The sequence below is a fragment of the Mastomys coucha genome, unplaced genomic scaffold (assembly GCF_008632895.1).
Source record: "Mastomys coucha isolate ucsf_1 unplaced genomic scaffold, UCSF_Mcou_1 pScaffold16, whole genome shotgun sequence".
NCBI classification, from domain to species: domain Eukaryota; kingdom Metazoa; phylum Chordata; class Mammalia; order Rodentia; family Muridae; genus Mastomys; species Mastomys coucha.
In genome coordinates, this window is record NW_022196898.1 from 51,024,045 (window position 1) to 51,051,448 (window position 27,404).

At 44.4% G+C, this 27,404-nt stretch overlaps 1 protein-coding gene across 1 annotated transcript; it reads left to right on the top strand.

Annotated features, from left to right (window-relative positions):
* Positions 1-26,261, top strand: Ampd1 (adenosine monophosphate deaminase 1). The gene is made up of 16 exons (XM_031376133.1): positions 1-118; positions 1,460-1,471; positions 5,461-5,641; positions 7,996-8,161; positions 12,095-12,260; positions 14,825-15,044; positions 16,266-16,395; positions 17,497-17,691; positions 17,971-18,102; positions 18,662-18,825; positions 20,869-20,995; positions 21,184-21,347; positions 22,395-22,515; positions 25,275-25,448; positions 25,602-25,712; positions 26,084-26,261. Exons 1-16 carry the CDS (start codon positions 1-3, stop codon positions 26,240-26,242), a joined length of 2,340 nt encoding a protein of 779 aa, XP_031231993.1. The 3' UTR covers positions 26,243-26,261.
* Positions 26,262-27,404: the final 1,143 nt, after the last annotated feature.

Genomic DNA, 27,404 nt, shown 5'->3' on the forward strand with positions numbered 1-27,404 from the left:
ATGAGTGTGCTGGTATTTCAGAGAGTCAGTCCGCCATCCCCACAGTCTCTCTCCTTCCTCTGCTGTGCTATCCTAGAATCAAGGATCCCAGCCACAATGCCTCTGTTCAAACTTACAGGTAGGTGTGCAGAAAGGATTTGGAGAACTCAGGGATTTTTTCTCCATAGGCAACCATTTCTTTAACTACTGTGTCAGCTTCAGCAACCCTTTACTAAGGGTTCATAATAGCTTCAGATGGACACGTCAGAGAAAGGCAAAGCGTTTTCAAGTGTTTACTTTCTTTCTAGTAGTGGGAGGAGGGTTCTTTTCTCAAACTTTGAAGTCCTTAGAACTCTGATCTTTGAAGTCCTTAGAAAACTGATTTCACGGCCCGGAGAAGGGTTGTCAGCCCTGTATTAAAGATCATGACCACGGGAAGAATGTTAGCCCAGACTGTTCCAGTACTTTGCAGTCCACACTTGCACTCAGAGGATTCTTTTAAGAAAGAAATCAACTGTATGTATGTTTCACTATAAAATGCCAGACATGTGAAATAAAAAGAACAATTACATGAAACATTAAAGTAATAAACACTCACTTAGGAAAACTAGAAAATAGTAACTTAAAAAGTCACATAGTCTTGTCATTCAGGGATGCACCTCCACATTTCCGAGTTCAGCTTCTCAATCTGTGGTTTATGGGAGAGTAAGGAGGCTTTTAAGGATACAGTTGCATTTGTGTTACACCTGTAATTGTTCCGCCTTTGGGCAGGATAAGCTTTAGCTTAACATAATGTGATGACTATTATGTATTTATTCCAAATGCTTCCTAAAACCATTTGAAATGGCTGTAGGATATTCAAGTTTTCTTAATTATCTCCTGGGGTTTCTTTTTAAACCATATTTTACTTGCATAAATATCTTCCTGACCTTATTTGCATATAAAACTTTCTCTGTGGATAAAGAGTATTTCCGTGTAATTGGGTCTCAGAAATGGTGGTTCAGTAGGTTCTACCCATTCGTTCGGTGCTACCAAAGAATCTGGCTTTGTTTGCCCAGACCCAGCACTGTTTGAGAGTTCCTGGCACTCTTCAACAGATCAATCCTTTGTTTCCTTTTAAATTTCCAACCTATACAAAGTACCTTTAGTGGCTCAGTAGTGGAGTGTGAGCTTAACTTTAGCACACAGGAGGCCCCAGGTCCAACCCCTAGCACCACAGCCCTACAAAGAAGTACTTTTTAAAGAATATTAATATGTGCTTAAAGACATATGCTAGTAAGGATGGGAATGAAAGCATATAGTGACCTTAGCCCCACGATGTCCTTGGACAGTGCATAGTAGACTCGAAGATGAGCTAGAAGAATCGGCACCACCCCTCTCTGTGGCCGACTGCCGGCTGCTTACCAGAGCCTGGGTTCATGGTCACACAGATACCCAGAGTTGCTCATATGTTGTGTCTCATTTGTTTCACTTCACACAGGTCAAGGAAAACGTGAGTATTTTGGACTATCTACCCTGCCGATTGCAAGTATCTGTAAAAGAAGTGACAGTGTTCCTTAATTTTACAAAGGGGCTTATTTCTCAGCAGCGTTTATAAACAGAACCACTAAAAGCCAATAATGATCAGTAATAACAGTAGATAGCAAACTACCTTCATGGCTCTCCTGGATTTCCAAAACACAAAAACTAAAAACAAAACACCCACTATTTTTCCTACCATAAAGGAAACATGAGCCTGGGCATGCTGGTGAAAGCTTGTAATCTCAGCACTGGGGAGGCTGAGGTAGGGGGATGGAGAGTTCAAAGCTAGCCTGGCCTGCATAGTGAGGATCTATCTTAAAGTACAACCATAAAATGCATAGGCAAATAAAGGCCACCTCCCCAAGTCACTTGTTTGCTATTTTGAAACAAACCATACAGATTAAACAATGGAATATACTAACACTTGCCTTAGATGATCCTCAACTCTAGTACAAAACAAATTTTGTTGTGAATCCTGTTTTGTTTGTTTTTCGAGACAGGGTATCTCTGTGTAGCCCTAGCTGTCCTGGAATTCACTCTGTAGACCAGGCTGGTCTCAAATTCAGAAATCCCCCTGCCTCCCAAGTACTGGGAAGAAAGGCGTGAGCCACCACTGCCTGGCTGTGATTTTTTTTTTTTTTTTTGACCAGATAAAACATGATTTTAGATAAAATTAGCTTTAATTGTGTGTTCTGCCTACTCTCCAATTTCAATGCTCTTTTGCTGACTGATGTGGTTCTGTCTCCAAGTTGCTCGGTAAGATGAGAGATATGGGAGGTGGGAGCCTGCAAGTTGGCCTACCCCACACATGAATAAACTGCTGGGAAACAGGCCTGGCTTTCTGGACCTGCAAGCTGTGGAAGCAAGCATGGTGATCTCTTTCTCAAGAGCTGTGCACTTCCTGCTTTGGTAATCCTGAGTGTTAGCGAAAGCACCACGCAGACTTTAAATATTTCATATTTGATCTCCATAGCAGCACTCCGAGGGTGACGTGCTGTTAACGTCCTCCTTTTACGATGATGAACCATGAGGCTCCTGGTGGCTGTGGTTTGCTCAAGACTACCCAGATGCCACGGGCACCCTTTCTCACCTTATATAGTGCCCCGTTTTGCCATTTTACGTTTCTCTTTTTTATCTGTCCTGAGATATATGTCCTGTCCCTGGGACACTGCCCCTTAGCTGCCCATGATCTCAAACAACACGCTAAGAAGGGGTCAGTAATTATCTCCACATGCCTGGGGAGATTATTCCTCCTTCCTGAATTTGTGCTGTCATCACATCTTATCTACTGACTTTTAAATACCAGCTTCACTTTTTCCTGCCTGAAGTCACCACCGTGCCCTGAAGTAGTGAGAAAGGCAGCGTTCTCAAATTAGCGATCAAATTTCAGCTGTGCTTGCATGGAGTCAAAACAGCTGTCTAATTCTGTGGAACCAAATATCAACCATACCATTTTGGGTCCTCACATAAGCTACTTGAGGATATATTCCTTTCAAACGTCGATAGTGGTTTAGAGAAATGCAACCTTAGTAAAAGCTATGCTTTTAAAAAATATATGAGCCAAATGGATATAAACAATCCCAGATAACAAATGGTTGTTCCAGAAGAGCCAGGATGTCACCAGATGGGATTGGGTCTCTGGTGTCAGTTCCACACGGTCCCTTCCTAAGGTCTTCAACAGCACTGCCACAGACGCAGCATGACAAACCACTGACACCTCATTCTCATCATCGTAACCAACTGACCCATCTCCATTTGCTCTTCATGGCGCATGAAGCATCTAATTTCCCCCCTGCCGCTCACCTTCGAGGTGCCCGTGATGCTCTGGGAGGAACAATGCTATTTTTAGGGGTCAGCTGGTGGTGGGCTGGGGAGGCCTCAGTCATCATTACGTCTACGTAGTGTGCCATTTGCTTCACTGTGGGCTACTGTGCTTGCCAGTGAACGACTAACAGCTTCTAAGCACGCTTCTTGCTTCTCAGTTTCTTGAAGTGTTGGAGCGTGACAAGACAAGTAAGTGTTCAAGGTTCAAGTAACACCATCTTCCCTGTTAACTCTGCCATCACCAGCCAGGATTTTAATCTAGTCACCTGACTTTGGTGACATTACGAGTCATTTGCTAGCATTTCTAATGGATGCTTCATCCCATACCATCATAACTACATATCATCCTTAATGGCCCATAGCTAAACAACTGTGAGCTTGCCCAGCACTGCCAAATGACCTCATTCAGTTTTATCTGATGCTTTGTTTTTCTTGAAGGGTTTCCACACACATTAGGTCACAACGGCCTTAAGAGTGAGGTTGGGGTGGTAGTAGTACCCCAACTTAACAGGCAAGGAAACTGAAACGAAGCAGGGTGAGGGAGTGGATAAGTGCAGGGCTTGAATTCATTATCCACTACATCTGATTGAAAATAATCACCTTTTGGAGGCCTGCACAGCCCCAGGCACAGAGGCCATTCTCACTGGGCCATTTGTTCTGCCATCTCCATGAAAAGTTTCTGTGTCCATGTTGCTGCAATAGCTCTTTGCTATTCTCAGTACTTCTCACCAGCTGTTTTCTGGAAGTACCAAAGGCTCTTAGAAGTGTTGCAGGAGTGAGTTGGGAGATGGCTAGTGAGCTGGGCATATAGAGAACTCAACAGAAAAATAGACACTTTTTGGCCATTGCTACCCCGTATGATGAAACTGGGTCTTACACCCTGAAGGTTTGGGGATTATTCATTATCAGGTTAGTGGAGCTCACCTTTGTTTCTTCAGTTTTTTTAATATTTATTTATTTATTATATGTAAGTATACTGTAGCTGTCTTCAGACGCACCAGAAAAGGGTGTCAGATTTCATTATGGGTGGTTGTGAGCCACCATGTGGTTGCTGGGATTTGAAATCATGACCTTCCGAAGAGCAGTTGGTGCTCTTCCCCACTGAGCCATCTCTTCAGTCCTTGTTTCTTCATTTTAAGAATGGAAAAATTTTGTCTGAGTTGTGGTGTCACATGCCTTTAATCCCAGCCTGGTCTACAGAGTGAATTCTGGGACAGCCAGGGCTACACAGAGAAACCCTGCCTTGAAAAAAGAAAGGAAAGCAAAACAAAGCAAACAAACAAAAAGAATGGGAAAATATGGGTTGAGTCCAGTCCCTGGAACCCAACCACGTGGTAGAAGGAGAAAGCTGACACTCAAGGTGTTCTCTGTCTCTATCTGCCAGTTTCTCTCTCTCTTTCTCTCTCTCTCTCTCTCTCTCTCTCTCTCTCTCTCTCTCTCTCTCTCTCTCTCTCTCTCTCTCTCTCCCTATCTCTGTTTCTCTCTATCTCTCTGTCTCTGTTCTGTCTCTGTCTCTCTTACACACACACACACACAAAGAGAGAGAGAGACAGAGAGAGAGACAGAGAGACAGAGAGACAGAGAGAGGAGCAACAGTAGGTTGGCTTTCTAAGGATCACTCATCAAAGACCTCGTCCACAAGGAATGGACTTCCACCACATTACTACTCAGTTTTGGCAGCTCCTTTTCACCCCATAACAACATATCACAGATGTCAGGTTTAAAAATCAAAAAAAAAACAACCAACCAACAAACAAGCAACATGGAGATTAGCTCCCAGGAGCACTGGTCCTTTCTACAGTGTTTTCAAAACTACCAGGAAGACCCAGACGACCTCATAGAAAGGACTGTGTTGTGCGATGACTGTGAAACCAAGCTTAGCCCTGCCAGGAACAAGTAACGTTCCATGAAGAGTTTGCCCTGTGGGAGTCTAGCTGCATTTATAGGGTTCTTCAGAAATGCACTCCATACACAATCCTGCAGTAATGTGAGAACCAGCCTAGTGTTCCTGGTAGAGATCAGGGAAACCATGAAGCCAACACACATTGTCCTCATCCTTGTGCCTGATACCTCGAGGAAACTCCTAGGTGACTTTTAGACAAAGACGTCAACTAATATGTGAAAAACCTCTTCTAGAAATTGATGACGCGATGCGTAGCTTTGCTGAAAAAGTGTTTGCCTCTGAAGTCAAAGATGAGGGAGGTCGGCACGAGATCTCCCCCTTCGACGTGGATGAGATCTGCCCCATTTCCCTTCATGAGATGCAGGCCCACATATTCCACATGGAGAACCTGTCCATGTCCATGGATGGCAGGAGGTAAGTGTGGCACCTTGGGGTAAAGAGTGGCAGTTCCTGAATGAAGGTCTGGCTGAGTGCTGGCCACATAGAAAGGAAGAACTCTGCCAGGGCTCCAAGTTCTTCCTCTTCTTCCCCTTTGCATAGGTTAGGGTGAGACACTAAGTGACAGAAAAAAAAAAAAAAAAAAAAAACAGTCCCCCCTGCCCTCATCCACAGCTAAATAAAGCCTATCACCCAGGACGAGAACTGGAGCCTCCGAAGTGGCCTGACAGCTGCAGTAAGCACTCTCAACACAGACACAGTTGGCATGGGAACTGGAACGCAAATGCCTGGTCTTCAGGCATGTCCCCTAGTCAACAGCAGTGTTGCTCTCTGATATGAATCCCTCTCAGGCAAGTCTGAGGGCACTTTGGCCTTGAAGGGGCATGTCTTCATCTCTGCCCATTCTGCACCTGTCATGCATATTACCCTTCCCCCAGGAGTTATCAGAGGTCTTTCATGAAAAAGATTATTCCCCTTTATTGCACTCCCTATAGCTCTTTACCACACAGTTCTCAAGCTTTCAGCAGCCTGCAGCCTGCTGGTCTCCTTGTGCTGTCTTTTTCTTGGTTTTATAACTTTAAAAAAGGAACAACAAATCGTATCCTTTGAGATCCTCTGAAGGACCTCACTCAAGGCTAGTCTCCTTCAAAGCAGAGACTCAAAAACAAAACAACTCCCCCCACCAAAAAAAAAACCCAAAGACAAAAAACTATTCCTATAAGAAAACAGTATAAGCCAGGAGTGGTGGCACACGTCTTTAATCCCAGGACTGGGGAGAGTGAGGCAGGCAGATTTCTATGAGTTCAAGACTAGCCTAGTCTCCAAAGTATGTTTCAGGATAGCAGGGACTACACAGAGAAACCATGTCTCAAAAACAAAACAAAACAAAAAACAAAAATCCAACCAAAATAGCAACATCAAAACCAACACGAAAGAAAGAAAACAATACAATAAAGTCTTTAATACCATGCAAGACATTTGATATACATTAAATCTCACAAAAAGCCTATAAGGAAGCTAACTGCCTTAGCTTGTCATCATTGTGACAAAACACCCAAACAAGAAGTCTTAAAGGAGGGACAGTTTGTTTGTGCTCAGAGTCGCAGGGTTTTCAGTCCACAGTCAGTTGACCCTGTTGCTTTGGGCCTGTGGTGACTAGGGTCATCACAGAAGAGTTCATGATGGAGCAAAGCTGATTGCTTTATGGCACGAAGAGGGAGAAGGGAGGAGGGAGGCTCAGGGTCTCAGCATCCCCTTCAAGAGCAAGCCCCTGAGAAGGACCTCATTCCTTTCCACAAGCTGGTGAGCGAGCCTTCAGCATGAGGGTGGGACTTCAGCTGTGAGCTGGAACAGAGCTTCCTAAGGCGTGGTGCTGTACTGCCAGGGAATGGAAGGTCATAGAATTTAAGGAGCATGAGAACAATGACACAGGATACAGCTGCCATCACCCGAGTTCCCTGTAACAGCTGGATTGGATTGCCAACTCTATTCACACCAGACCGTTTTGGAAGAAGCGTGTTGTGTTGAAGGCCTTCTAATATATCCCCTTGGGTCCCCTGTACTAAAAGCAGCCGTCGAACCTGCTGGGTGCTTTCTTCTCCCACTATGGTAATATCTTGTTTCTGACAACCAGTCCATATTTTAATTTTTTACTTTTTTGGCCTCAAAATAAACCAGCATAGTGAAAAATCCATCTATTACGATGGAACTCCTGAAGAAACCAAGCTAATTTTTTTTCCTTTTCTTTTATTGGATATTTTCTTTATTTACATTTCAAATGTTTTTCCCCTTTCCAGGTCTCCCTTCCAGAACCCACTATCCCATCTCCCCTTCCCCTGCTCTATGAGGGTGCTCCTCCACCCATCAACCAACTCCCACCTTCCCACCCTGGCATTCCCCTACACTGGGGCATCGAACACCCTCAGGCCCAAGGGCCTCTCCTCCCACTGACATCCAACAAGGCCATGCACCGCCACATATGCAACCAGAGCCACGGGTCCCTCCATGTATACTCTTAGGTTGGTGTCCAGTCCCTGGGAGCTCTGCAGGTTCTGGCTGGTTGGCACCGGGACTGCTAACCTCCTCAGCTCCTTCAGGCCCTTCTCTAACTCCTCCATCAGGGACCCCCGCGCTCAGTCCAATGGTTGACTGTGAGCATCCTCCTCTGTATTTGTTAGGCTCTGACAGAGCCTCTCGGGAGACAGCCATATCTTTTTACTTTTTTGGCATCAAAATAAACTAGCACAGTGAAAAATCTATCTACTATGATGAAACTCCTGAGGAGGGCCAAGCTGATTTTTTTTTTTTTAATTTCTTAATTTCAAACCCAGAAAAAGGCGTTTCCAAGGACGGAAGACTGTTAATTTGTCCATTCCACAAAGTGAAACATCTTCTACCAAACTGTCCCACATTGAAGAGTTTATTTCTTCATCCCCAACCTACGAGAGTGTGCCTGACTTCCAGAGGGTGCAGATCACTGGAGACTATGCCTCTGGGGTGAGTCGTGCCCGCCATGCAGATGTCCCCACAGACAGACAGACACATGGGACAGACACATGTAGCTCCAACTGTCTTCCGTTCCTGTGAAGGCAGGTGTTGCTTGCCTCCCCTGCCCTGCTTCCTCTGCATCTCCCTCCTAATGCTGGTGTCACATTTCTGGGTTGCTCCATCACCCCACACTCCTCTATCTGAATTGCTAATCCATTGACAATACGAAGAAGGATTCACTATAGATAACCCAGACTGCAATGGACAGACTGGGCAAAAGCACCAAAGCAAGCAGCAAGGAAGAACACTTACTTGTTCTAGCTGACTAAAAATGGAGGGGAGAGGGGAGGGGGAGAGCACTGCAGGTGAGCTGAGCTTGCCAAGGAGGCTGGAGACCTGAATTCAAGCCCCGGCTTCCACATGGTGGAAGGAGAGAACCAACTCCTGCAGTTGTCCTCTGACCTTCATATGTGCACCATGGCATATGCCTAAAACAAACAAACAAGCAAAGGGAAATCTAATGGAGGGGGTGCTGGAGGAATGGCTCAGCAGTTAAGAGCACTTACTGCTCTGGCAGAGAACCTGGGGTCAATTCCCAGCACACAACGTGGTGGCCCACAACTGTCTGGAATTCCAGTTCCAAGGGATGCAATACCTTTCTTTGGACGCTCCTCACCGCCCCCCGCCCCTCCCAATGGGCATGATTGTGGTCAGACGCACACACAAGCATGCAAAACATTCACACACATAATGAAAAAAGAAAGAGAAAAATCCAGCAAGGCCATTGTCTTTAGACAGTATAAAGTCTCTAGGTTCGTTGCAGTAGCTTACACAGCAGGTGTCGCTTAGAGTGGATTCTAGTATGTCACAGGGATACTGAACTCATGTTACTAACAATGTGCCTTGCTTGTCTTGTACCAGCAGTTGGCCAGTTAATAAATCTCTGCCACGGGCACTTGCAGTTTCAGCACCATATTGGTGAGACTGTTATCCAGCGCTCCGTCTCTGCTCCAAATATGGATTCAGTGCCAATGCTGAGCCCCTGTCTCATGTAACTGACCCAGCAGGGTAAGGCCTGAGACACTCACAAGGCTCAGGGTGCTGAAATGCAAGTCATTCTTGTTTGTTTATTTTCTTTAATATGGCAACCAGGGCGCTGAGCAAACGGCAGGCACAGACAGGAAAGAGCTGACATGAAATTCTTGATGAAATGGTAAAGACGTGATAAACACAATTTGGAAAACTCCAGACCTCAAAGCTTAAAGCTCAGGAGACACGTTTGGCACATTGTGTGTTTGGTAGACACAAGAACAGAAATAGGAGAGATGTACGGAGGTCAGGGAAGAGTGACCCCACACCAGAGACCTACCTGGCCCTGGGGTCTTATGGCTTTACTTAGCAGCTGAATAAGGCTATGCTGCTGAGCAATGTTCCTCTTGCCTGTGCTCTGTAGCCAACAGGGGCATCCTCAAAATGTAAGCACAGAAATGGGGAGGGACATCTCAGGACTAAAGTCTCAGGGCCTATGGAACCTGATAAGTAACTGACATAATAAGGGCCTTATTGAATCTAGGCCTTAAATGCTAAGGTACTGAGGGCTGGACACATGCAGGTGAATAGAGGCCCACCCTAGCCTGTGAGGAGCTGTGAGGAGCTGATAGAACAAATGTCCCTGGAAGCTGACCCTCAGACCTAGGCTTGCTCTGGGTTCTTCGGTCTAATGTAAGCTTCTATCTTTCAAAATAGACTGAGGGTGAGCTGTCTGGCTGTGACATATGCCACCCTGCTGATTGCCAGGGTTCATTCTTGGATCTGGCAGGTTGGGTGTCTCCTTCCTCACCAGCTCCATATGTCTGTGTCATTCCCTGAGTTGCACAGTCAGCGGAAGAGGACCCCACAGAGGAGGACCCCACTCTAGTCTAGAGGAGGACCAGCCAGCCACTGCACTCACTCCCCTGATAGAACTCCAAATGAGCTCTCAATATAGACTTACGGGTCAGGATCCATCATCTGTATCTCCAGCCTTTGAGATCACACTTACATTGTCCCCAGAGAGAAGGTCTTTGGGGCTCTGATAACACAGTAAACTAGAGGTAAGGCAGTGAATCTTCAGAAGCTCAAACCAGGTTTTGTTCTAGAAGCTTTCTCTTTTAACACAGAGACAAAATCCTCTAAAAGAAGCTGGGCATGGTGACACATGCCTGTATGCCTAGGAAAAATGAGACAGGAATTTGAGGCCAGCCTGGGCTACATAGTGAGTTCAAGACACCGTCTCAAAACTTTTTTTTAAAGCTAGGTATGTTGTCTCACACCTATAACCCCAGCACCAGAGTAGTAGAGGTAGGGAGAGTTTAGGGCCATTCCTGCAACATAGTAAGTTGGAGACCTGTCTGGCTACATGAGACCTTGTCTCTAAGGCAAGGAGATAAGGAATTGGAGGTCAAGCCTCAGCTATAAAGTGAGACCCTGACTTAACAACTGCTGGCCCTTGTCAATACAATTTGATAGTTGAGATACTACGCTCAGAAGTTTACATTTTATTTTATTGTTTTTGTTTTGAGACAAGATCTTGTTTTGGAATGCCTGAGTAGATCAGGCTTGCCTTGAACTTACAGCCTCAGCCTCCCAAGGGCTGGAATTATGGGCATGTGCCACGATAACCAGTTTCAGAAGTATGTACTTTCAGTGTGCAAATGTCTCATGAAAGGAAGAACACATATGCAATGGTAGAATGGGTTCTTCTTAAAAATGGAATCACAGGGCTTGGGGATGGCTCACTGAGTACTTGAAGTGTATCCAAATGAGTGTACTTAAAATGAGTACTCAAAGACCACTTAAAGTGAAAGCAGGAAGGATCTGAGTTCAAATCCCAAGGACCCATGTAAGAAGCTGGACGTGACCACACTTGTCTGTAACCCCAGTGCTACGGGCAGCAGAGACAGAGGGTCTCTGGGTCCTATTACCTGCCAACTTAGCTCTAGGTTCTTTGAGAAACCCTCTCTCAAGGGACTAAGGCAGAATGACACCTGCCAAATATGCACTTACACTACACACGCAATATTAATTGTGACATCATGACATATTCAGAATAGATGCACTTAAAAATTATGGGAGGTGGAATTGCACTTTTTTGGGAGTGCGGGGGGTTGAGACAAAGTTTCTCTGTATAGTCCTGGCTGTTCTGGAACTCACTCTGTAGACTATGCTGGCCTCGAACTCAGAAATCCGACTGCCTCTGCCTCCTAAGTGCTGAGATTAAAGGTGTGCCACCACTGCCTGGCTAAGAAGAGAGGCGCACATTTTCTTATATGTAGAACCTAGCTTTAAAACTGTGTGTGTGACAAAACCAGAAATTGGAAAAAGGATCATGAGATGGGGAAGAGGTCTGAAGAAAGGGGGAGATAGAGAATATGCAATAAGGAAACAGAGGGAGACTAGCAGGAGGATAACAGAGAGCTGCTGCAGGAGGAAAAGCAGGGCATAGTGCAGGGAAATGGATAAGAACAAAGTATATTAACACATATGGGAAGATGCCATGACGAAACCCAGTACTTTACATGATAACCTTAAAAAAAAAGCGATAGTAAAAAGTTCTTTTAAGTCACATTTGTCTTTAGATAATCTAAACAGGGCACCTGGAGAGTCAGTGATGGACTATTTGGATTTGAGTCCTAGCATCAAAAAAAAATACAAAATACAAAATACAAAATTCACAGGAAAGATTTCTAAAGTATGTACAGAGTTAAAAGAGGTAGAAAAACCCCAGAGTCTCTCCTGCAGAGAGTCCCAGGGTTCCAGAGCAGGAGGAATCAGGAATCAGCAGGGCAGGCAGGGAAAACTCAACAAGGCCACAGCACACAGGAAAGCCAGAACTATGAGACGTCAGCCTGACCACTTTCCAGGGGCTCACAGGCTCCGTTGGCTCTAACATTTTCTCGGCAGGTAACCGTTGAAGACTTTGAGGTGGTTTGTAAAGGTCTCTATCGGGCATTGTGTATACGGGAGAAGTACATGCAGAAGTCATTCCAGAGGTTCCCCAAAACCCCCTCCAAGTACCTGAGGAACATTGACGGGGAAGCCTTGATAGCAAATGAGAGCTTCTATCCAGGTAACTTTTTCTCCCATGAATGCAAGAAATACAGATAGCTTCAGGCTTATCTGCTAAATATGATTTTGGTTTTTGGTTTGGGTTTTGCTTTTTCGAGACAGAGTTTCTCTGTGTAGTTCTGACTGTTGCGGAACTTGCTTTGTAGCCCAGGTTGGCCTCAAATTCAAGAGATCCACCTGCCTCTGCCTCGCAAGTGAGTGCTGGAACTAAAGCCGTGGGCCACCAATGCCTGGCTCTAAATATAAAATTTAACGTATGTTCTTGGATTATCGGTGATCCAACCTTGAAGTATTATGGTTGCCGCTGGCCCTAACCTGTGGCCCACGCCAGTCACTTGAATAGTTACTTCTAATGCCTCTCTTCAGGATCTCGGAAACCCCGAGGCAGACCTGTGTATCTCCTAGTCTCAGCGTTTGTGAAGGTGTCCTCTAGCTCGGCTATGGCTCAGCCTCACCCTCTTTGCCCTCACTTCTCTGCTGATTATTAAAGCACAGTTCCAAGCATGTTACCTTCCTGATAAAGAAAAACTTCGTGCTCCCCATCCCTACATTGCCAGTCAGAATCACCTGCCTCCATCCAAAGGGCATTTCAGCCATTCAGGTTCCCACTTGCTCACTTAACCTATGTCTAAACCGAACACTTCTATCCCCTCCCCACCCCACCCCCACCCCCGAGTCTTTGTTATGGATGGGAGTGTTTGCAACAGGATCTCAAGTGACCCAGGCTGGCCTCCAACCTAGATTTGTAGATGAGGATGTCCTTGAACTCTTTGACCTACCTTCTCAAGTTCACACCTTACAGGCTAGTGGATTACAGGCCCAGCTTTAGTTGGAAGCCTTTCTAGACCCTCATGTAGTTTGGCACTTTCCTGCAGTTGCTCTGTTTCTAGGCTTCTTCCCATCTCTGGTTTGCCTTTTGCCTTGCTTATTCATCCGAAATCCACAGGTCTAGAGTGAACCCAAGTCTTCAGGGTACAAACCAAGCACCATCGTTTCTTTCTCTCTCTCTCTTTTTTCTCCTCCTCCTCCCCCTTCCTCCTCTTTCTTCCCCCTCTCCTCCTCTTCCTCTCCCCCCCTCTCCTTGCCCTCCTCCTCTTCTTATTTTGGAGGAGAAGGGCTTTTAAAGACAGGGTTTCACAATGTAGCTCTGACTGTCCTGGAACTGGCTCTGTAGACCAGGCTGACTTTGAACTCACAAAGACCCACCTGCCTCTGCATCCCCATTGCTGGGACTAAAGGTGTGCTCAAAAGTATCTGGCAAGAGGGTGTTTTTGTATTTGTTCTTGTTTTTAAGTAACACTCTGGGGTTTTACCACAACTTTATATATTTTTTTTTTTAATAAAGCAATAAACTGCCCTAAGCAGAAAGTTAGTGTTGACCAATTTCAGGGAATTAAAAGTATTTATCGCCAGGTGGTGGTGGCGCACACCTTTAATCCTAGCACTTGGGGTGCAGAGGCAGGCAGATTTCTGAGTTCGAGGCCAGCCTGGTCTACAAAGTGAGTTCCAGGACAGCCAGGACTATAAGGAAAAACCCTGTCTCAAAACAGAAAAAAAAAAAGAAAGAAAAAAAAAGTATTTATCACCATATCTGGTAACACCTGCATGGAAGCCCAGCACTCGAAGGTAGAAACCAGAAATCAGGAGTTCATCTAATTTTAGTTGTGAGCCTTTAACGGCTGAGCCATCTCTCCAGCCCAGGAGTTAATCCTTTAACTACAAAACAAATTGGAGACTAGGTTGGACTGGAAGAGGCACTCTAGAAAGTCTCCCTCTACCCCCATCTCCTTAGCTAACTAACTAACTAAACAAACAAACAAAGGCATAAGTGAATAAATAGGAATAAGAAGTGGAGACCTACATCTTTGATCCCAGTACTCGGGAGGCAGAGACAATTGGATCTCTAGGAGATTGAGAGTAGCCTGGTCTACACAGTGAGTGAGAGACCAGCCAAAGCCTTCATAATGAGACTTTGTCTCAAAAACAAATGTAAAAAAAGTATTTCAAAGTAGTGTATTAACTATATAAATACTACTAAATAACTTGAAAATCATTCTTATGGAAAATAAAATATTATCATGATTTTTTTGTTTGTTTTTTGAGACAGGGTTTCTCTGTGTAGCCCTGCCTATTCTGGAGCTCCCTCTGTAGACCCAGCTGACTTCAAACTCAGAGACAGCCTGCCTCTGCCTCCCAAGTGCTTGGCTTCTAGTTACTTTAATACTAACAATTTAAGTCACTTTGGGAAAATAAGCTTTGTTTAAGGGACAAATGAAGCTGGATATGATGGCGCATGACTTTAGTCCCAGCACTCGTGAGGCAGGAGGATCTCTCTGAGTATGTGTTTTAGGCAGCTTGGTTTACATAGGAAGTTCCAAGACAGCCAGGGTTACATACTGAAACCCTGTCTTTCAAGAAGACAAGTTAAAATAATGTTGCATAATGATAATTGATAAAGTATGAGATGACAAACGAATCCTATTTGCAACATTTCTTATTTGGGTTATATTCACATGGTCATTTGTCCTATGTGCTGATCTATTACTCTGTGTTTTATTGAAAAAGTATTTACCCCTCCTCCGAAGAAGGGAGAAGACCCCTTTCGCACAGAGGACCTTCCTGCAAACCTGGGCTATCACCTCAAGATGAAGGGTGGTGTGATCTACATCTACCCTGATGAAGTGGCAGCCAGCAGAGATGAACCCAAGCCCTACCCTTACCCAAATCTGGATGACTTCCTGGATGACATGAATTTTCTGCTTGCTCTAATTGCACAAGGGCCCGTGTAAGTGTTTACTGAGATCTAAGCATTAGCAATCAGTGCTACTATATGCTCATTATGTCCAAATACTACATTAAACTCCTTTAGTCCTTGCAAGGGCCTTATGTATGCATATTTCTATCTATCTATCATCTACCTAATCTACTTACCTATCTATTTATCATCTATCATCTATTTATCTAGTATACCAATCTGTCAATTTATCATCTATCTATCGATCATCTATCATCTGTTTATTTATTTGAGGTGTCTCAAGTGGCCCAGGCTAACATCAAATTTGGTATGTAGTCCTGACTGACCTTGAACTTCTGTCCTCCTGCCTACACCTCCCAAGGGCTAAGACTGAAGGTTTGCACAATCATTTGCAGTTTATGCAGTGCTGGGGATAAAACACAGGACTTCGTACCTGCTAGGCAAGCATTTTATACAATCCTACTCTTTTTTCTTTTAGATTTTATTTTATTTTTTATTTTATCATCATCTTTATTATCCTTTTTTTTTTTTTTTTTTTTAAAAGGGTTTCTCTGTGTAGTTCTGGCTGCCCTGGAACTCACTCTGTAGACCAGGCTGGCCTTGAACTTAGAGAGCCTCTTGCCTCTGCCTCCTAAGTGCCAGGATCACAGGTGTTTACCACCATCACAGCCTGGCTTATTTTACTGTTTTACATTACGTGTATATGTAAGTGTCTGGGTGAGTTTGTGCATGTAAGTGCAGATGCTATGGAGGCCAGAGGCACTGGATCCCCTGGCCTGGTGCTAGCAGGGGATCCAGTAAGATGTTACATATAGGTGCTAGGAACCAAACTTGGGTCTTCTTAACTGCAGAGCCATCTTCCCAGGGTTCCACCCTACCCTGAAATACCTTAATTTCAGTTTAAGTAGCTGAAGCATCTGAAAGTTGAAGGAGCCAGTAACTAGCTCAATGCCATACAGTGCTGAACCAGGATGTTGCCCAAGTCTACAACCCAGCCCTTATCATTAACCTACACAGTCCTCATAGATTTTTAAATGCCATCACTAGTCCTTCTTCATCCTCATTATTATATCCAGCTTTAATGGAAAGATGGATACTTTTCAGTGGGATTAACTATGGGCGAAAACAGTGTCTGTTCCTGCAACCAGTTCCTTTTATGGGTGAGAAGAGTCCCAGAGACTTTGAAATTGTTACCATTTTCCTTACTTGTCCAGAATGATGCTTAGGATCCTGTGTGTTCACTTTTCACAGTAAGACTTACGCTCACCGCCGTCTGAAGTTCCTCTCCTCCAAGTTCCAGGTCCATCAGATGTTGAATGAGATGGATGAGCTGAAGGAGCTGAAGAACAACCCCCACCGGGACTTTTATAACTGTAGGAAGGTAAGTGTGTCAGCTCAGAGCTGCTCAGAGGGAAACACACAGAAGTGTGGAGACTTCTGAAGGGCCAGACGCCACTTGCTGAGGAACCTCTGGTTGTGGCAGGTGACATGGATTTTAGTAAAGGCAGGTAAATTATATCTAGCAGATTTGAAGGGGCATGCTGTTGCTTGTCTAAGCAAAGAAAGAGAAAGAAAGAAAGAAAGAAAGAAAGGAAGGAAGAAAGGAAGGAAGAAAGACAGAAAGAGAGACAGAGAGACACAGAGATAGAAAGAGATAGAGGAAGATAGAGAGAAAGAGACAAAGAAAGAGACAAAGAAAGAAAGAGAGAAAGGGAAGAGAGAGGAGAGGAGAGGAGAAGAGAAGAGAAGAGAAGAGAAGAGAAGAGAAGAGAAGAGAAGAGGAGAGAAGAGAAGAGAAGAAAAGAGGAGAGAAGAGAGGACACAGGAAAATTATAATTAAGAAGAGAAAGCCACTGTGAAGAAGGTAAGTGGCAGGGAGATTGTCTAACTTGAGGTGTGCAAGACCCTGGATTTGGGGCCCGGAACTGCAGAAATATAACTGTCACCAGTAGAATAGAAACCCCAAACTTTAAAGAATTACTACTTCAAGCTTGAGAGATCTTCCTTCTTACCACCACCCAGCAGTTTTCTGAAGCAAAGTCTCATGTGGCTCAGTCTGTCCTCAAACTTGATATATATTTGAATGTGATATATATATGTTTGAACCTGTTGATCTTTCTGCCTCCTCCTCTCCAGGGCTGAGATTTGGCTGGGATTGCAGGCATATGCCAGTGTACCCAACAAACTTCATAATTTCAGTCTTAACTTGTTGGGTAAAAAAGCCATGATAGCATATTGGATGTGCTGGTGTCTGAGAGAAGCAAACATCTTGCCTGCTTCCAGCTAACTAGCTCACATTCTTGCACAGGTGCATAGAGGACACAAATGGGTTTTTACCACTGGGCCACCTCTACTGACTATCAGTTCTCACCATTATCTGTCTCTCCCTCCTTCCTCAGTGGAGTCTGCAGGCCTCGTGGCCACTGACGGCAGAATACAGAAGGCTGATTGCTGCATTTTCTTTCTCTGAATGTGTGCATAGGTGGATACTCACATCCATGCAGCTGCCTGCATGAACCAGAAGCACCTGCTGCGCTTTATTAAGAAATCTTACCACATTGATGCCGACAGAGTGGTCTACAGCACCAAAGAGAAGAACCTGACCCTGAAGGAACTTTTTGCTAAATTAAATATGCATCCATATGACCTGACTGTTGACTCTCTGGATGTTCATGCTGTAGGTTGAGAAGATGCTCATTTTACTTGCTCTAATGACAGAGAACCCCAAGTGTCCTAGGCCACCCCTCCCTTAGCACAATCCCTCTTAACTCCTTGGCTACTGTGATGACTGAAAGCATCCCTGATGAGTTTTGAGGTATCACTCACCCCGGACTTCACTCTTAGAGCCCATCCTCTTTCCCTGAGATCAATCTCCTGTTCCACTTGATCATTCCTGGAGACCCTGCTTCCAGGAAGCTCTGATAGTCAAAACTTCTGCTCTTGTTTCTGCATTCAGGGACGCCAGACGTTCCAACGTTTTGATAAGTTCAATGATAAATACAATCCCGTGGGTGCGAGTGAGCTTCGGGACCTCTATCTAAAAACGGACAACTACATTAATGGGGAGTATTTTGCCACTATCATCAAGGTGAGACAAAAAAATACTTGGTAAGGTTCATGAATAGGGGAGGAGAGAAAGAAAGACAGGGAAGAAGGAAGGGAGAGAGAGGGGGGAGGGAAGTGGAGGGGATCTGGGGGGGAGGTATCTTGGGAGAAATGTCTCTTTTCTAGGGTAGAAAAGTTAAGGTGTGGCTAAGATAAGAACCTGGCCTGAGGTTTGGGCAGAGCTAGGAGCATCCTTGTGGTGTGATTTAAGAAGCAAGAGTAGCACATGGGACCAGGGGTGGTGTCCTAGGGAGCGAGGGGGTGTGGGGGATGTGGAGGTGGAGTAGGGGGTTGGGTGGGGGGTGTATATACAGCTGCAATTGTCTTGCAGGTCCCATGGTTATCTTGCTATCCTTTGACTCTTGACCTGGTCTCTGTCACCACTTAAGACTCTTTTGTCCTCTCTGTTCCCTTAGCTCTTCACCAATTTTTCTTCCTCTCGTTCACATTTACATAACTCCTCTTCCTAAATCTGCCTGGTCTAGACTTCTGGGGGGACTTGTGGGAATTTCTGGCCTTGGGCCCCTCTCTTGGGTTTGCAGGAGGTGGGTGCAGACCTGGTGGAGGCCAAGTACCAGCATGCGGAGCCTCGTTTGTCCATCTACGGTCGCAGTCCAGATGAGTGGAGCAAACTCTCCTCTTGGTTTGTCTGCAACCGCATCTATTGTCCCAACATGACATGGATGATCCAAGTCCCCAGGATCTAGTATGTATTTGCTCCCTCGCCATGGGGTGGGCCTCTGAAACCCATTTTCCTCTTAGCTGCCTCTCCCCACCTGAACCAGAAAGTTAGACCTCATTTAGATAAAAGTCAGCTTTGCTGAAGGGGCTAACTGGGAAGGGGCTCCAGAATTCTCTTTCTCTCTCTCTCTCTCTCTCTCTCTCTCTCTCTCTCTCTCTCTCTCTCTCTCTCTCTCTCTCTGTCTCTCTATGTAGCCCAGGATGGCCTCAAACTTGAAATCCTTTAGCCTCTACCATCTGAGTGCACGAATTATAGGTGTGCACTACCACACCCAATTCAGTTTGGTTTTTCAAACTAAAATAAAGTGAAGTATTTTATTTTTTCAAAATAAAATAAAGTATGTATTTTCACCAGGAGCAAATACTTCCTTAGTCTTCCTCTAAATAACAGCAGAGCTAGAGTACATGCTCCATCAGTCTTCTCTGTTAAGTAAGACCTGTGTACTTCACACTCTGCTCTTCTCTATGTTCAGTTCATTTGTTGCCAAGTTTGTCTGTACTGTATTGGCATATAACTTTATTTTAGTTTTTGTTTTTCGACACAGAAACTCTCTATATAGTCCTGGCTGGCCTGGAACTTTCTATGTAGATCCAGCTGGCTTTCAATTTGAGGAGATCTATCTGCCTCTGCCTCCGAAGTGCTGGGAGTAGAGGCCTGTATCATCATATCTGGCTCTTTATTTTAGTTTTGAGACACGGTCTTACTATAAAGCCCAGGTTAGAATTGATCTCATAATCCACCTGTTTCTGTCTCCTGAATGCTGAGATTACAGAATTGTGCCACCAAGTCCGAATCCAATTATAGTTGCCTTCTATCTGAACCTTTACCATCATTGCCTGATTCACCTACAAGTTCTTTATAATCAGGTTATTTAACAGTAGTGCTGCTCTCTTTCATACTATAGGCAGTCCCCACTGCCTGCAGGGATGGCTTCTCGCCTATGAGCAGTATCATTGATCTTTGATCTAACTTACATGCTTACACACTCTCTGGCAACCACTATGTGCCCTCTTTGGAACGGGGGTGGTGGGGGTGGTGGGGGTGGGGGGAGATGGCTCAGCTGCTTAAGTGTTTGCTCCACATCCATGAATCTCTGAGTTCAGATTTCTCAAAACACCTAAACATGGCACCTAATGTATTGAGTTGTTACCAGGGTTAATGTAGCTAATATTTTTTTGGCTATTTAGAAAAAAATGTGGCATATGTACAATGGTGTAATTTATTATTACCATAGATGAAGTGTGTGTGTGTGTCTCTGTGTGTTTATGTGTATGTGTATGTGAGAGAGAGAGAGAGAGAGAGAGAGAGAGAGAGAGAGAGAGAGAAAGAGAGAGAGAGAGAGAAAGAGAGAGAGAGACTTTTTGAGTACTGGAATTACCAAATTCTAGGCATGTGCCCTTCTTCTATCTGGTTTGTGGGTTCAGAAGATTGAACCCTAAGGCAAGCCCTCTACCAGCTGAGCTACATCCTCAGAGAGGTACTCTTCTTTTTAGTGCATTGATGTTTTGCCTGCATTTGTGTCTGTGTGAGGGTATCAGATCCCCTGGGACTGGCGTTACAGACACTGTGAGCTGCCATGTGACTGCTGGGAACTGAACCCGGTCCTCTGGAAGAACAGCCAGTTCTCTTTAACCACTTAGCCATCTCTCTAGCACCAAGAGGTACTCGGGATGGCCATTCCCATTTGCTGTCTCGTGGCCACACTTGTATTTGATCGCTGAGCTCACTACGACACCGTTGTGATAGTCCCCATAGCTGGACTCTACTGTAAAGGTTGAGGTTTCTTGCCACAGAGTTTGTAGAAGAGCAGGAGTATGTGGTACAGTGCCCAGTCCCAAGCCCAGTTCAACCCCAACTCCTCTTCATGTGTATGCATGGAGAATATCTGAGAGTGGGTGTAAGAGGAACACACCAGGTCCTTTTCTGGTACATGACATTCGGTTCTCCGGCTCCTGCACAGTCGTCCTACTATGCTCTCTCCTAAGTCCCCTACTCTCTTGCCTTTAGTGATGTGTTCCGATCCAAGAATTTCCTGCCACACTTCGGAAAGATGCTGGAGAATATCTTCCTTCCAGTGTTTGAGGCCACTGTCAACCCCCAAGCTCACCCAGACCTCAGCGTCTTCCTCAAGCATGTAAGCGTGAGCCTTCGGGCTCTTAACTCCTCCTCCCAAGCCAGTTGGCCTTGCTGGCCATCACTGATTCCCCCTGCTTATTGATCTCTTTACATTGACCTTCCCTTTGGAGCTGTCGGAGGAGTTTCTCTGAGTGCAGAGCCTCTGCCCTCAGACTGAATCCACAGTGTGGCTCATTTTTCTGACAGATCACTGGCTTTGACAGTGTGGATGATGAATCCAAACACAGTGGTCACATGTTTTCCTCCAAGAGTCCCAAACCTGAGGAATGGACAATGGAAAACAACCCGTCTTATACTTACTATGCCTACTACATGTACGCAAATATCACAGTGCTCAACAGCCTGAGAAAGTAAGTATGGGAGAAATGGGGCCAGAGCACTGTCCTTTGAAACTTCTGCTTGTGAGTGTATTTCTTCATTAGTGTGTGTAGTGTGCATTGCTGCAGATGTGCCACGGAGCACATGGGAAGGTCAGAGAGCTAGAGTGGCTTTCAGGCGTTGGTTCTCTTCTTCCGGGTTACTGAGGTAGGGTCCCTCTTGTTTCTGCCATGCTAGGTACTAGATGATTTGAATGTTTGCTGGAAGTTCTCAACCCAGCCCCATCTCACCTCAGGAGTGCTAGGATCACAGATGCATGCCACCACATCTTGTTTGGTTGATTAGTTGATTTTTTTTTTTCCATACAAGAGCAAGAGGTTTATTTTCCAGCGCCTCAGGGTCAACTCTCAATCAGTCCCTCAAGGGGGCTGACGAGAAGGTGACCTGGTTTTTGTTTGTTTGTTTTTGTTTTTCAAGACAGGGTTTCTCTGTGTAGCCCTGGCTGTCCTGGAACTCACTCTGTAGACCAGGCTGGCCTCGAACTTAGAAATCCATTTGCCTCTGCCTCCCAAGTGCTGGGATTAAAGGCATGCACCACCACTGTGCAGCCTGTTTTGTTTTTTTTAATTAAAGATTTATTTGCTTTTTTTTTTACATGTATGAGTGTTTTGCCTGCATGTATGTCTGTGTCTGTGCACCATGTATGTGCCTGGTACCCAAAAATGCACATAATGAGACTGAAGATGTCCCTGCATGGGGTAGGTACTCTATTTTCCATTCTCTCCTTGTCCCACCATATCCTCTGCTGCCTCTTTTAAAATATATATATATGTATATATATACATACATATATATATAATTATACACATACATACACATATACATATACATACATATATATACATACACATGCACACACACACATATATGTGGTATATGTACTTAGGAAGAATTACAATGAAGAGTTACAATTATGTTTTGCTAGACCTATGGTTGCTGGTCCCTTCCCAAGTGTTAACTCTGCCAATGGCTTTTCTTGTAAATTTCTCTGTGTGAGAATCCCACTTTCATTTTCACAGGGAACGAGGCATGAATACATTTCTATTTCGCCCCCACTGTGGGGAGGCTGGGGCTCTTACTCACCTCATGACAGCCTTTATGATCGCAGACAATATTTCTCATGGTCTGAATTTAAAGAAGGTGAGTTTAGCTCATTCTCTCTCTCTCTCTCTCTCTCTCTCTCTCTCTCTCTCTCTCTCTCTCTCTCTTTCTCTTTGTCTCTTTCAACAGATCTCATGTAGCCCAGGCTGGACTTGAATTTGCTCTGTAGCTGATGATCTTGATTTCCTGATACTCCTGCCTCTACTTCTGACTGCTGGGGGGTTTGGGATTACAGGTGAATATCACTGAGTCAGGCTTGGAGTCTTTCTTTTCTTTCCTTTCTCTTTTTTTGTTTTTGGAGACAGGGTTTTTCTGTGTACAGCCCTGTACAACCGTCTTTGTAGACCAGGCTAGCTTACAGCTGACAGAGAGATCTACCTGCCTCTGCTTCCTGAGTGATGGAATTAAAGCAGAATCTTTTTTTTTTTTTTCTGAGACAGAGTTTTTCTGTATAGCTTTGGCTGTCCTGGAACTCACTCTGTAGACCAGGCTGGCCTCGAACACAGAAATCCACCTGCCTCTGCCTCCCAAGTGCTGGGATTAAAGGTGTGAGCCACTACCGCCTGGCTTAAAGCAGAATCTTTACTTTCTTGGTTTTCTTTCCTTTTCTCTTCCTTCCTTCCTTCCTTCCTTCCTTCCTTCCTTCCTTCCTTCCTTTCTTTTTTTCTTTTTCTTTTTTGAGTGGGGTGGGTGTTCAAGACAGAATTTTTCTGTGCAGCTCTGTAGACTAGACTGGCTTTCAACTCAAAGACCTCCCTGTCTCTGCCTCTTAAGCACTGGGATTAAAGGCGCATGTCACTACAGTCTGAGATGCATTTGGAGCTCCTCAGTGAATGAAAGATAAGCAGGAGGCACACCAACCCTGTCTTTCCTAGCTAACAGCTGGCACCTGGTAACCTGAATGCTTTTTAACTTCTTAGAGTTGAAAAGTTCCAGTCAGCTATGGGAATAAGTCCAAGGTATCAGGAGTGAGGAAGGATAGGGCAGATATCAAGCCCAAGGAGGACTGAGGACTTGGGGTGAGCGCTGTGCCAGATCAGTGGGAAAGATTCTAACGCTTTGGAAAGCCAGCCTGAGACTCAGAGAGCAGGACATTTTCTTTCTTCCTTCCTTTCTTTCTTTCTTTCTTTCTTTTTTTTTTTTGTTTTTTGTTTTTTGTTTTTTGTTTTTTGAGGCAGGGTTTCTCTGTATAGCCCTGGCTTTCCTGGAACTCACTCTGTAGACCAGGCTGGCCTCAAACTCAGAAATATGCCTGCTTCAGCATCCCAAGTGCTGTGATTAAAGGCATGCACCATCACTGTCCAACTCTTTTTTTTTTATTTAGAGAATACTTTATTAGTTTTTGTAATCAAACCCATGTAGATAAGACCTCAGCGACTCTTTTTTTAAAAAATATTTATTTATTTATTTTATTATATGAGTACACTGTAGTACACTGTAGCTGTACAGACAGTTGTGAGCCTTCATGTGGTTGTTGGGAATTGAATTTTAGGACTTCTGCTCATTCCAGTCAACCCCTTGCTCTGGTAGGCCCTGCTTACTCATTCCCTGCTTTCTTCAGCCCAAAGTTTTATTTATTATTTTACATAAGTACAACTGTAGCTATCTTCAGACACACCAGAAGAGGACATCAGATCTCATTATGGGTGGTTGTGAGCTACCATGTGGTTGCTGGGATCTGAACTCAGAACCTTCAGAAGAACAGTCAGTGCTCTTACCGCTGAGTCATATCTCAACAGTCCCCGGACATTTTCTTTTTTTTTTTTTAAATATTTACTTATTGTTATATGTAAGTACACTGTAGCTGTCTTTAGACACACCAGAAGAGAGTGTCAGATCTCATTAAGGGTGGTTGTGAGCCACCATGTGGTTGCTGGGATTTGAACTCAGGACCTTTGGAAGAGCAGTCAGTGCTCTTACCCATTGAGCCATCTCACCAGTCCCTGGACATTTTCATTATCAGCCACTGCTGTCTTTTCTCTAGACTGATATCCAACTTTGCAAGGTTGTAAAGTGAGCAGCTTCAATTGTGCTATTCTGAGTCCTTAGTACTCTTATTGGGAAATGAGGATCATTGAGCATGATACATCTTAGGGGTTACTAAAGTAACTCCATCTGTGAGAGTCAAAAGGAGTTCTCCTAAGGTTACCTTGATAATTGCCCTCAGAGACAATTACCACACATCTCCCAACTTCCATCTTGGAACTCTCACAGGCAGTCAGAGGGAGTTGGCTTCTCTTTAGCTACTCTTTGCCAGGTTTCTTGTTGTAGCGTGCTTTAAAATGTCTCTTGTGATAGTCATAACTTTCATGAAGCCAAAAAAAAAAAAAAAAGCAAGTTTCGGGATGAGTTCTGAGGTATAACTAGATCAGGCCATTTAGCTTTGACACCTTAGTATTCAGATTTTAAAAAGCTGATTTTGCCCAATGCTTCTGAAAGCAATACCAGAACATTTAATTTTAAGTAGTATTTATATTAAAAAACTACAATCACTTCCTAGGAGACTTAAAGAGAGGGAGTACCTTTGTTGAAAGCTAAAGCTTAAGGTTGACCATGGGATTTATTTGTTTGCTTGTTTTTTTTCAAGACAGGGTTTCTCTACATTACCTTGGCTGTCCTGGAACTGAATTTGTAGGCCAGGGTGGCCTCAGACTCACAGAGATCCACCTAGCTCTATCTGGATTAAATTGTAGAATTAAGGGTGTATGTCACTGTCACGGGGCAACCATGGGATTTTTTAAGGTTTTGCTGTCTGTTCCTGGCCACTATCGTTATTGTTATTCTTACTGTCTTTTCAGAGTCCTGTGCTACAGTACTTATTTTTCTTAGCCCAGATTCCCATTGCCATGTCACCATTGAGTAACAACAGCCTGTTCCTCGAATATGCAAAAAATCCTTTCTTAGATTTCCTCCAGAAAGGCCTGATGATCTCCCTGTCGACCGATGACCCGATGCAGTTCCATTTTACCAAGGTACGCATGGAAGCTTGAGCAACCCAAGTGTGGTTTGCTGAGCGATCACTCACCACGCAGAAACTGAAAGTCAAACCAAGGTGCTTCTTTATCTGTAGGATGTGTACTGTTTCTTTTACTAATGCACCTCCTCCTTTACATAAATAACTACAGGAGCCCCTGATGGAAGAATACGCCATTGCCGCCCAAGTCTTCAAGCTAAGCACGTGTGACATGTGTGAGGTGGCAAGGAACAGTGTCCTGCAGTGTGGGATTTCTCATGAGGTAGACTTGACTGTGGCTCACTGCCCTTCTGAGTGTTGGGTCTAGCAATCTAACCACCGAATCATTAGCAAAGTGAGGAAAACATGCAGGAAAGCTTTTGCACAAACCACATACAGCTGCTATGGGCTCAGTGGTACGGTGCAACCCTGTGAGGATCTAATTTGAGTCCCTACAACTCCTCCACCAAGCGCCAGTCTCTGGCCATGTCTCTACATTTGATTTCTCAGGAAACATGCCCATGGAGGCACTAAATGAATGACCACTGGTTTCCTTTTGTTTATGAGTAACATGAGGATTGCGGTGGGGGAACAATCGCTGCCCATCCTGGTGTAAAAAGAGACACAGAGCCCTCTCTTCCTTTTGTCTCACAGGAAAAAGCAAAGTTTCTGGGCAACAACTACCTTGAGGAAGGCCCTGTTGGAAATGACATCCGGAGGACAAATGTTGCTCAGATTCGCATGGCCTATCGTTATGAAACTTGGTGTTATGAACTCAATTTAATTGCTGAGGGTCTTAAATCAACAGAATGAATAAAGTAAATAGACTGAATAATACTGTGAGTGGATTCTTCATTGAGAATTTGAACCCTATAGTACTTGTTATTGAGACCCCACTTTTTTTTTTTCTTAAGATTTTATGTATGAGTGCTCTATCTGCATGTACACCTGTTCACCAGAAGAGGGCATCAGATCATATTATAGGTGATGATGAGCCACCATGTGGTTGCTGAGAATTGAACTCAGGACCTCTGGAAGATCAGTCAATGCTCTTAACCGCTGAGCCATCTCTGCAGTCCAAGACCCTACTCTTAAAATAAGCCAGGTATTGTATTAAGCACTCCCTTGCTACTCTTTTACTCGGTTCCTGTCACACCTTTGTACAGTAGATATAATTTCTATGTTGGGGATAATGAGCAAATGTAAGGTCACTCAGGACACTTTTCATGTGGGGCAGCTGTAGAGACATACATTTGTGTGACTCCAGAGTCTGCACAACTTTCAGGCACGACAGTTATCAGAGGAAGCCAAGGACATAAGCCACCAGCTTAATGCTGAGAAGATGGGCTTTGGGACTCAGGGCTAGAAGACAGTTAAAGCACGTGGAACCATTTAAACGTTCTTCGACAAAGCATAAGTCAACAGTGGCTTTCTTAGGTAAGGTCAGACCAGTTCTATGAGAGCTTAGAAAATGAGCATTTGTGAGCAGTAATGAGAGAAGATTTATCCTAGCAGGGGATTCTTAGTTTGCTGAAGCAGGAGACCTTTGGAATGTGTTAGAAATATCCCTACTAGGTACGGTGGCACACGTCTTTAGTTCCAACACTCTGGAAGCAGAGGCTGTGAGCTCAGACAAGCCTGGTCTACACAGTGAGTTCCAGGACAGCCAAAGCTACATAGTGAAGCCCTATCTATAGACAGACAGACAGACAGACAGAGGAGAGAGGGGAAGAAGCAGAAGAGAGTACGTTGTGTTAGGAGATGCTCCAGCTATCCAGATATTTGCTCACACAACTGTATTGCCATCTAGTGGTTGGGTTGACAATTCACTCTATTAAAAAAGGGGTTATGGACTAAACATAAAGTTTGGTTTTTTTTTTTTTTTTTGGACACTGAAAGTATAAGGAAGATTTCATTCTCTTTTCAAGTTTTTCACCCCTGAGGCTGTAAGATGTGTGGAGACAACACTCCTCAA

What these genes read in the sequence shown, in the direction of transcription:
- Ampd1 (XM_031376133.1), top strand. Translation starts at nt 1, where the DNA reads ATGAGTGTGCTGGTATTTCAGAGAGTCAGTCCGCCATCCCCACAGTCT. An exon ending in CTAATTGCACAAGGGCCCGT is followed by an intron (nt 15,045 to 16,265) that starts GTAAGTGTTTAC and finishes CACTTTTCACAG; the next exon opens with TAAGACTTACGCTCACCGCC. An exon ending in ACTTTTATAACTGTAGGAAG is followed by an intron (nt 16,396 to 17,496) that starts GTAAGTGTGTCA and finishes ATGTGTGCATAG; the next exon opens with GTGGATACTCACATCCATGC.